Genomic DNA, 11210 nt, shown 5'->3' with positions numbered 1-11210 from the left:
GGAAACCACCACGGCTTCTCCAAAGAAACTCGCTCTGATCACGCTGCCGCCGCCGCCACCTCCGCCTCCACTGACTTGCCTCTGGCCGGGGTGGGCCAGGGTCAACGCCCTCTCCACTGACTTCACTCCGGCTGGGGAGGGCCGGGCCACCGCCACCGCCTACGCTGACTTCCCTCTGGCCGGGCTGGGGGCCCGCCATTGCAGCCGCTGACTTCCCTCCGGCCAGCTTGGGCCGGGCCGCCGTCGTCTTCGCTGACTTCCCTCTGGCTGGGCTGGGGCCACCGTGGCCGCCACTGACTTCCCTGTAGTCGGGCTGTGCTGGGCCGGGGCGCAGCCGCCACCTCCGCTGACTTCTCGCTGGCCGGGCAGGACCAGGGCCACCGCCGCCTACTTCTCAAGGAAGGGCCGCCGCCGCTGCCAACGACGACGACGACTTCTCAAGGGCCACCACCGCTGCCATCGCCGCCGATTTCTCCCTGGCAGGCTGTGTGGGCTTCCGCAGGGGCTCCCACGGTGACAGGCACTTGCCTCAAGGCTGAAGCACCACACCGTCTTAAAGGGGCGGCAGCTCAGCCTGGCTAGAATAGCTTCGGGTTGGATGAGAACAAGTTTTAGGTTAGCCAATCAAACCATAGAAATAAAGCCCAATTAGAGAAGACCTTGAAGTTTGCTCTCATCCAATCCGAACATGTATTCTAGGAACCCCATATATAAAGGATGAGAAGTGGGAGTCTCACCATTTCAGACGCCGGGAGCCCACCTTTTCATACGTGGGCCCACCTGCTCCGAGCTGGCTTCAAGGAGAAGTGGGAGTAGCCGGCCACCGCCCATGTTGAAGGCTAGAGTCTGCCATATCCGCTGGGCTCGCCTCGCTGTTGCGGTTGGTGGCACTGACGGAGACAGCGCAGCTAGAAAGGTAAGAAGATGGGGGGGTTATCTGAGGCGCCACAGCCCGCGTAGGGGAGAGGGTTGGGGGCCCTTTCCTGGGGTGTGCTGCCCATTGCTGGGGGCTGGGATGGGGCCTGTCCCAAGCGGTACTGCCAGCAGCAGTGGGGCTCCTGTTTGAGATCCTGCAATGGCTCCTCACTGCTCTCAGGATAAATGTGTACTTTTTATTCTGACCAACACAATCTGGTTCTGTCCAACTTTGTGTTGTGTCTCTGTGCTCCTTGCTCACTATACTCCATCCGCCCTAATATTCCAGCTTCTTAAACTTGCTAAGTTCACTCCTGTTCAGAACCTTTGCACAGTCTAGCCCCTCTGTCTGGGATTTTCTTGACCTGATTATCTCCTTATCATCTTTAGGTTTCAGCTTCAATATTACTTTTATACAGGGGCCTTCCATAAAAATCCCATCCAAAATACATCCTTGACATTATTTTTGATTTCATCACCTCTGTTTCTTTCATAGCATATATTGCAATTAATATTTTTGAACTTGTTTGTGTTGGTTCCTTTCCTTACTCAGTTGTGATCTTCAGTAGCACAGTGGCTCTGTGTCTCTTTGCCATTCTGCCCTGGGCTCTTAGCAAACTATCTTGCACATAGTAGGTATTCCAGAGATAATTGTTCAATAAATGAACCACTTAATTCAAATTCCTCATAATAAAATGGGAAATTAAGTCTGTTGAAGTGTTTTACTCAGTTTTACATGAAGACTTAATGACTGGATCCATCCCTTTCTATGTCATCCATTGGATTTAGTTGTACAATGATGGAAAGGTAGTGGAAATACTTTCCTGAGCCTCTCATTCAGGTATTGGATGAGACTAGCTACATGTTTTTAAGTTACATGCTTGATTTAGGTAGGTGAAATGTTATGACTCTGCAGTTGGAATTTAATCAACTTCTGTCAGCCTGTTTCTGAATGTGGGGACTGTGGGCTTCCCTGCAATCACATATTCCTGATGACTCGACTTATAAGAATCACATAAACCAAGAAGGAACTTCTCTAATAACGTTCATAATCTTTTAAAAGGATCATTCAACATGGTCAGTCTGTAAGAGAGTAATTCTTGATAAAGGACTGAGAGACCACTGCCTTTTCTTTTCCATTTTCCTGTCTGGAACCTCCTGCAGGGATCCTTCCTGACAAGGACAGAAATTGTTCTCCAGATAGCCTACAACACAACCAAAGCCTATGGCTAACCTGGAATAGCTGTAGGGACAGAGGAGGACACTGAGGTAATGCTTGTTGCGATTCAGCCTTGCATTTATATTTCTCACCTGCACAGCACCTTGGCACATGGTATTTGCTCAGTGTTACAGCCACTGTTGGCTCTCCTCCCTTTAAAGATTCCTTTCATGGGGCCAAGGTGCCTGTTGGCCGCTGCTGTGAGCATTGGTTGCTCACAGTTCAGACTTGTCCCTCTTGTTGGCCTAGAAAGCTGCCTCATCTAGAAATGTTTGGGAAGTACGTTTCTTGCCATGCCTACACTTAACCAAGGGCAGCCCCCAGCCACTGACTGACAAATAGGTGGATAAAAACATCTGGGCTTGTTGAGAAAGTGGGACAATTGGGGTGCTATTCATGCTCCAAAATTCCCTGTGGAAGCAGAAAAAGTGTAGACATTGTCTTAACCTGCATCTTCATCTAGGTTTTTTTCCTGTTCTATCCTCCCATCACTTCCTTACAGATTTTACCTGCAAGCATGTCCTCAATCAGTCATTTGCACTATATTCCCTGTCTCAGACTCTGTCTCTAGGGAACCTGACCTAGAAAGCTTAGAAGTTGGGAGCAGTTGTAAATGATATAGTTGAGAGATTATCTTAATGGCTCAAACTGCTAATATCCCTGGAGCCATATTTCAGAGTACCAGTGACAGTCCCTGGGAATGAGATGTACCTATAAAGTTCCTGTTTTCAATTTCAGCCTGATCCATCCCAATTGTAAAGGATTGTCACTATGTATTACTTAGCAACACCACAGTCTCTAGGGCTGAAGTGAAGACAGAATGGTCTTTTTGTTACCAGAAAAGGGTCCTGATCCAGATTCCCCCTCATCCAAGAGAGGGTTTTTGGACCTTGTGCAAGAAAGAATTCAAGGAGAGGCCATAGAGTAAGATGAAAGCAAGTTTATTAAGAAAGCAAAGGAATAAAAGAATGGTTACCCCACAGGCAGAGCAGTGGCATGGACTGCTTGATGAATTATAGTTATTTCTTGATTATATGCTAAACTCTTGATTATTCATGAGTTTTCTGAAAAAGAAGTGGGCAATTCTTGGAACTGAGGGTTCCTCCCTTTTAGACCACATAGGGTAACTTCCTGAGGTTGGGTTGCCATAGCATTTGTAAACTGTCGTGGCACTGGTATGGGTGTCTTTTAGCATGCTAATCCATTGTAATTAGCATATAATGAACAGTGAGGATGACCAGAGGTCACTTTCATCACCATCTTGGTTTTACCAGGTTTTGGCTGGCTTCTTTACCACAGCCTTTTATCAGCAAGGTCTTTGTGACTTGTATCTTGTGGTGACCTCCTGTCTCATCATGTGACTTAGAATGCCTAACCTCCTAGGAGTACAGTCCAGTAGGTCTCAGCCTCATTTTACCCAGCCCCTTTTCAAGATGGAGTCACTCTGCTTCAAACACCTTTGACATTTGAGTACTAAGTCATTCCCCTGTCAGTCAATTACAGACTAAGCACCCTTGACAATCCTATTTCATCTATCCCAGAATAAGTTCTTGTAAAAAAACATAAAACATGGCAGTGTTCATTTGCACACTGCCTCTTCCATTCTTCTGGTCTTTCCATCTTCTTCTGGGACTAGACCAATTTATTCTCATCTTTTGTTATACTAGTCTAGGAAAATTTTGTCCTAGAAATTCTGATTTAACACAGAAGAACTTGACGAAGCAGGTATGCTCTTAGAGAGTATGGTGACTAAACATTAGCACTGCTTGAGCTGTCCAGGAAGCAGATTCTGAGTGGAAATTAATGCACATGAAATTTAAGGAGTCCTATGGCGATTGGCAGCTGTGGAAGGAAAGAAAAGAAAGTGAGATTGGGCAGAGGGAGAATTGAACTGCAATGCAGTCACAGTGGAAGCCTCAGCCAACCCATGGGGAGCTTTGATGTTGGAATGGTCCTTCAGAATTGTCCTGGACGCACCATCATAATAATTGTTCATCAGACACGGGCTGCCCCAGGAATGAGGTGATCTGGAATGTGGAGGCTTTTTTTAACAGAAGTAATCCTTGTGGAGTGAGGACAGCTGAGAGCTGTCTTCCTGCAGCACTCCCAGCAGTGACAGACTAGTTCTTTCATTCCTAAAGAGAAATATGGGTGGTATAGGGACACTTAACAGTCGCTTCTGTGCTTAGGAAGTTCTGAGACAGACAGAGGCCTGGTCTGCTGCTCTAAGATTTACTTTATGTGGTCTCACTCTTTCAGGACACACTTGACCCAAAGCCTGTCTTCAAGAATGTAACTGGAAAACTCATACAAGTGGGTAAGTTGCTGGCTCTGGCTGTTTTTAGGTTTTCATAGTTGTGTGGGGCTGGATTTGAGCATGGGCTTATTTCTATGGTGGCACCTAGGTGCTGGTCTAAGAAGAAAATAGAGTTGTTTGAAGTCCTGGGTGTTCTATTCGAGGATGGTGTTTCTGTGACATAAGATTATGAATTCTATTCCTGGGATCATATGATTTATATTTAGCTAGGAGTTGGGCTGGCTGTGTGTCTTTGACCACATATCTATTAAAAGAAAGCCCTGGGCTATAAGAATAAGGCTTATCACAGCTTTTCCCAGTGTCTTGGAAACCTTGAAAGAAAGAAGCGTTTTTGAGAAGCGAGAAACTTAATAGACATTTGAGTAGATATGGGACAATAAGACCATATGTACTCAGAAAAGTGTCAGTAAAGTTAAACATGTTAACTAACTCATTTGATAGAATATAACATTTCCAACACTTAGCGCTTTAATTTCCATTTTTAAAAATGTGTATTTTCTTATAGGCCTTAACATTTCTTATGATAAAAGTATGCCTACAGTGAGTACCTCTTTCTGTAAAATGGAAACAATAGATGACCAGCTATGAAATTTAAAAATTATGGGTTATAAAGCATTTTACAAATTGCTACCCACAAGAGGACTTGGATAAATGGTACATGTTTGATTGAGTAGCCCATCAAATTGCAGCAGGTTTAATCTCATCTCCAGACCTTCTTTAACCCTCTAACTAAATGTCTGGTAAACCAGCACAGATATGAAAATGGTCCCGTATAGAGCCAGAAATCCAATAGAGGATGTCTGTTTAGTGTAATTTGGTAGCACGTTTAGCATTAAGGATTTCGCAAGCTTCTCAGTGATCTGTTCAGAAGAAGTGAGCCTTTTTGTTTTAGTTTAGACACCACCTGTAACAGCAAATAACTTTGATAGAACTTTAATTTTACCACGGCTTATGGTCCTACGACTGAAACATGCTGACAAGTCCTCAGCTAGAAGAACAGAGTTCAAAAAGGGACTTGGAAAAATTCCACATAGCTTCAAGGTTCCTGGGAAAGGGGTAGATCCTGACCTTAGGTGGTGGACTTGCCTGGAAACTTGAAATAGGAAGTTGTTTCTTTCTTAGTTGCTTTTTTTCCCCCAGCTATAAAATGTAGAGCAAAGATGGTGTTGTCCTTTTGCATATCCATACTGGAGAACCAGATAAAATCCTGAAGACCTAATAAGATTTAGCTTTCCAGCAATATAAGTAATTTAATCAGATTAATGACATTGTTCTACCTGAGGGGTTCCATAATTAGGGGATTATTGAAGCCACATGAACGTTATCTGCCATTAGCACCTGGAGGAATTCCTGTTGTCTTAGACGGTGGAATTGAGCATTATGGATATTCCTGTCATGCAAACTGTAAAAATAATAAGCCCCTGGCATTTTGTAAGATATATAAATCCACGGATTTCACATTAAATATTTAAGGCACAGGAGGTGTTATTTGTTAGAATGCATAAAGGGAGTTCAACTGCCTCAGCCCTTATTCTCCCTTTTGGGAAGTCTCTTTCTTTGACAAGGGTACTCTCAAGTCTTTATTATTGTGTTTCACCCCCTCCTTTAGTTTGTATATTGCTTCAGTTCCTCTGGAGTTATTATTTGGATTTTGTATGAGAAACATTCAAAATATTTTAACAGAAGTTTTGTCCTTTTCACAGAAAAAGGAAATTAATATGAAGGGTACAAACAGATATGAATCAAGCAGTATATCACAGTATGGTAAATGCTAGATATCTATGACAAGATCATCTCACTACTGTATTCCTGAAATATTTTAAAAACCAAGTATCTTTTTAGGTGTATGGGTTTCATTCCCCTCGTTTTTGTGTTATTTAGCTACAGGAAAAAAGACTGCCTTTTCATGTGCATCTATGATTTAGCTTTTTATATCATTGTAAGACCTTTCATGTAAACAAAATTCATAAATCAGGATTAAAAATACTGCCTGAGACTGTGAGTCTAAATGGTTGGTGCAGAAAATATTGTTGCCGTAGCTTATGGAGAGAGGTGACACAGCCAGTTTGGCTGGATGTGCTGCTGAGATAGGAAGTCTCCAGATTAGAGTGCTTCTCACTGAATAAAGGTGTTGCTTCCTTAATTTTCATTCACTTAAGATAATGTATCAGTTAGGTTTTGTCAGAAGAGAGACAACAGACTCAAATGGGTAAGTTGAGGAAAGACGAGTGAAATGAGTATTTGTACACACATAGGCAGGGTTAAGGGAAGCAGCAAGCAATGATGAAGCACCAAAAGGCTAGCAAGAGTGGAGAGCCCTTACCACATACAGGCCTGAAGGGAAAAAAGGAGCAGGTGGTTACCAGTCTCCTACAGCTGCAAAGAAGCACTGCCCAGAAGGAATGAACGTGAATGATCACCGCAAGTGGTGGACCAAAGCTGCTGCCCACCCAAGGCCTGAGGGAAATAGCTAGTGGAATAAATACCCCAAACCTCTTTCCCCTCACCTTCCATGCTATTACTTCCTATTGACTGGTCCTAATTGGAAGCCAGAGAATAAGAGAGCCTGTTGTTGCTACCCATGGAAGTTGGACTCCCAGACCACACAGCAGGGTGGAAATGGGTGAGAAACGATCTGAGTGGCAAATAGGAATGTCTGATGCAATCATGTTTAAAAATATTTGGCAGAGTTCTTCTAGTATGAGGCTTTATGTAGACAACTAAGGCATTGATGAGAAGAGTGATAGAATTTATATAATGACATGCTGTATGAATTTATAGCATTGTTAAGTAGGAAAGTCTGTTTGTGTATAATTTGCATATAACATGAAATACCACTCATGTTTCCCTAGAGAATTTATGAAATTATTAGCAACTTGGGGTATGAGAATATCTCAGTCATAATCAGATCGAAATTCTTATTTTCTTAGACTGGCTTAGTATTATCTGCCTATCTGATATGATCCGGTGGGAAATATTAAATGACAGCCTGTTTTGGAGTGAACAGGACTTATATCAGGGCTTTTATATTCATTAACAATTGTCCCTATTTCTGCAACTATCTGAATTTCATAGGTCAAATACTGATCTTTTGTAAGTACTTCTATAGCACTGACTATCTTTGCTTTAAGAGCATTACTGGGCTAGGCGTGGTGCTCATGCCTTTAATCTTAGCACTTTAGGAGTCTGAGGCAGGTGAATCACTCGATGTCAGGAGTTCAAGACCAGCCTGGCCAATGGTGAAATCCCCATCTCTACTAAAAATACAAAAAGTTAGTTGGGCGTGGTGGTGCACACCTGTAATTCCAGCTACTCAAGAGGCTGAGGTAGGAGAATTGCTTGAACGTGGGAGGCGGAAGTTGGAGTGAGCCAAGGTCGTGCCACTGCACTTCAGCCTGGGCAACAGAAAGAGACTCTGTCTCAAAAAAAAAAAAAAAAAAAAAAAAAAGGCATTAAATGTTACTGAACATAGTGCAATGTTAATGTTCAGTGAAACTTGCTCTTTCACATAAGCCTTGAAGTTTTTAGTTAGTTGATTAAAGGTATTCCTTCTCATGTTCTCTCTTCTCTCCAGTGGCAATTGAAGAGATTTTATACACATCCCAGCTTTTTTGAAAGGGGTGTCAAATTTTCCTAGGCAGTGTTACTTAAAAAAATTTTCCTGCTTTGCTGAAGCAATTCTATGGTGTTTTTTTGTTTTGTTTTGTTTTTTTTTGAGACAGAGTCTTGCTCTGTTGTCCACACTGGATTACAATGACATGATCGCGGCTCATTGCAACCTCCAGAGTCTAAGAGATTCTCATACCTCAGCCTTCCTAGTAGCTGGGACTGAGCTAATTTTTGTATTTTTGGTAGAAATGGGGTTTTGCCATATTGTCCAGGCTGGTCTTGAACTCTTGGACTCAAGTGATCCTCTGCCTCGGCCTCTCAAAGTGTTGCTGTTACAGGCGTAAGCCACTGTGCGCAGCCAACAAATCCTTTTTATTTGCTTTATTGACTCCTAATTACAATTACCATTTCTTTCCATCATCAATAGAGCATATGCTTGTAAGCCCCTTAGAGGCCTCGCTTAACCAGTTATTTGTACCACCATTTTTTTGAGACTGTTAAATTATCTTTGTTTTTTCTCTTAATTCTACAATAATTTGCCTTAAGTTGCCCCTCTTTTAAGAACAAAAAGTGTCAACAGCAACTACCACCCTTGCCTTTACCTTATTTTTCAAGGTATACCTTATTACAAAAAGACTTCTTGAAAGAATGATTTGCCTTTATAGTTTCTTTTCAGTCATTTCCTAAATAACTCAGTTTAGCTTCTGCAGACATCAGTGCATCAGTTAGACTGCTTTCAGGAGAGCCATGATACCTGGTCTGGTGGTCAGGGGACATATATTGTTTTGCTTGATTTCCGAATCCACGTCTCTGGACAGACAGGCCTCTCTCCCTCAGTTCCCGATTGGTACATCTGAGTGACTAGCACATTTATCATCGTGAGAGAGACACCATTGGGAAATGAAATAGGCAGCCTGGCATTAGACTTTGGCTTCCCCATCTTACTCAGGGTGGGTTCATGGGTGTTGGACAACATTCTTCCTTCATGCTCAACATCTTCTCTAAGCTGCCTCCTGAGTTCAAGTGATTCTCCTGCCTCAGCCTTCCTAGTAGCTTGGATTACAGGCATTTGCCACTATACCCAACTAATTTTTGTATGTTTAGTAGAGATGGGGTTTCATCATGTTGGCCAGGATGGTCTCAAACTCCTGACCTCAAGAAATTTACCCACCTTGTCTTCGCAAAGTGTTGGCATTACAGGTGTGACTCACTGCACCTGACCAAGATGGATCAAATACTTAAATCTAAGATCTGAAGTCTTAAAAATTCTAGACAATAACATTGGAAAAATTCTTCTAGACATTGGCTTAGGAGGCAAAGATGTCATAATCAGTAACCAAAAACCAAATGCAAAAAATCAAAACAAAACCAAACAAAATAGGTGGGACTTAATTAAACTAAAAAGCTTCTGCACATCAAAATTAAAAATCAGCAGAGTAAGCAGACAATCCACTTAGTGGAAGAAGATATTCATAAACTATACATCTGACAAAGGACTAATATATAAAATCTACAAGGGGAACATTATACACCAGGGCCTGTCAGGGGTGGGAGGAGAGTGGAGGGATAGCATTAGGAGAAATATCTAATGTAGAAGAAGAGTTGATGGGTGCAGCAAACCATCATGGTACTTGTATACCTATGTAACAACCCTGTATGTTCTGCGCATGTATCTCAGAACTTAAAGTATAATGTATGTATTATGTATTTAATATATGTATATAATACTAGGAATGCCCTTCATTAATTTTAGGAAGTTCCTTTTATTTCTGGTTTCTGAGAGCTTTTATCCTGAATAGATGTTGAATTTTGTCAGAAATTCTGTCAAACAGTTTTTCTACATCCGTTGAAATGATCATAGGGCGTTTTTTTTTTTATTCTCAATATGATTAACTTTTTGGTTTATTTTCAAATGTTTAACATTGCATTTCTGGAATAAACCTAAATTGATTATAATATATATTTTTAAAACACATTGCTGAAAGAAATTAAAGACACAAATAAATGGAAAGACTTACTGTGTTCATCAGTTAGAAGACTTATTAACATTGTTAAAATGCCTATTTCTGAAGCAATCCACGCATCCAATGCAATCGCTATCAAAATTCCAATGGTATATTTCACAGAAATAGAAAAAAGAATCCTAAAATGTATATGAAACTATAAAGAACTCCAAATAACCAAGACAATTTTGACAAAGAGAACAAAGATGAAGGATTCACATTTTCTGATTTCAAAACATATTGCAGAGCTACACAACCATTTGAACTGCTTCCATATTTTTGCAATCATGAATTGTGCTGCTATAAACGTGTGTGAAAGTATCTATTTTTATTTCTTTACCTCTGGGTAGATACCTAGTAGTGATACTGCTGATCAAGTGGTAGATCTACTTTTAGTTCTTCAAAAAATCCCCACACTGTTTTCCACAGTGGTTGTAGTAGCTTAGATTCCCACCAGCAGTGTAAATGTATTCCCTTTTCACCACATTCATTCCAACATCTATTATTTCTTGACTTTTTAATTATGCCCATTCTTGCAGGAGTAAGGTGTTATCACATTGTGGTTCTGATTTGCATTTCCTGGGTCATTAGTGATGTTGAGCATTTTTTCATGTTTGTCAGCCATTCATCTTCTTTTAAGAGTTGTCTATTCATGTCCTTAGCCCCTCCCCTCCCCCTTTTTAATGAGATTCTTTGTTGCCAATTTCTTTGAGTTCTACCCTACATAGAAAAGTGTATTCAGTTGGAAGTGACTTCAAAAGCTGCTTCTCATTTAGTGGCTATCAAATGTTTTATGGACAGTAGCATGGAACTTAAATTTTCATAGCATCAAAATTATTATCGTAAGACCAACCAAAAACAAGGCTCTAATTTCTCTAGTTTGTATCATTAAAAATGTCTTCCAAGACATATCCTCATAAGACAATTAGAATTTTGAATCACGACACAAAATTGATGATTCATAAATTATAAATGTGTCTGGATTGTTAAGAAAATGTGTTGCATTTGGCCGAGTGTGGTGGCTTATGCCTGTAATCCCAGCATTTTGGGAGGCTGAGGCGGGTGGATCACCTGAGGTCAGGAGTTCAAGACCAACATGGTGAAACCCTGTCTCTACTAAAAATACAAAAATTAGCTGGGTGAGGTG

The 11210-nt window shown here is 41.4% G+C and overlaps 1 protein-coding gene across 1 annotated transcript in view; it reads left to right on the top strand.

The window, feature by feature from the left end:
• The first annotated feature begins 706 nt into the window (after positions 1-706).
• Positions 707-11210, top strand: part of LOC144579231 (uncharacterized) — a 50791-nt gene continuing 40287 nt past the window's right edge. Inside the window, exons 1-2 of the mRNA XM_078348862.1 lie at positions 707-916; positions 4394-4451. Of these exons, the coding sequence (XP_078204988.1) occupies positions 830-916; positions 4394-4451 (145 nt within the window). The 5' untranslated portion in view covers positions 707-829. The remainder of the gene's footprint in view (positions 917-4393; positions 4452-11210) is intronic.

This window comes from Callithrix jacchus, chromosome 1, assembly GCF_049354715.1.
Source record: "Callithrix jacchus isolate 240 chromosome 1, calJac240_pri, whole genome shotgun sequence".
Lineage (NCBI taxonomy): Eukaryota > Metazoa > Chordata > Mammalia > Primates > Cebidae > Callithrix > Callithrix jacchus.
The sequence above is the reverse complement of the archived record's forward strand: the minus strand, read 5'-3'. Positions and strand labels throughout refer to the sequence as shown.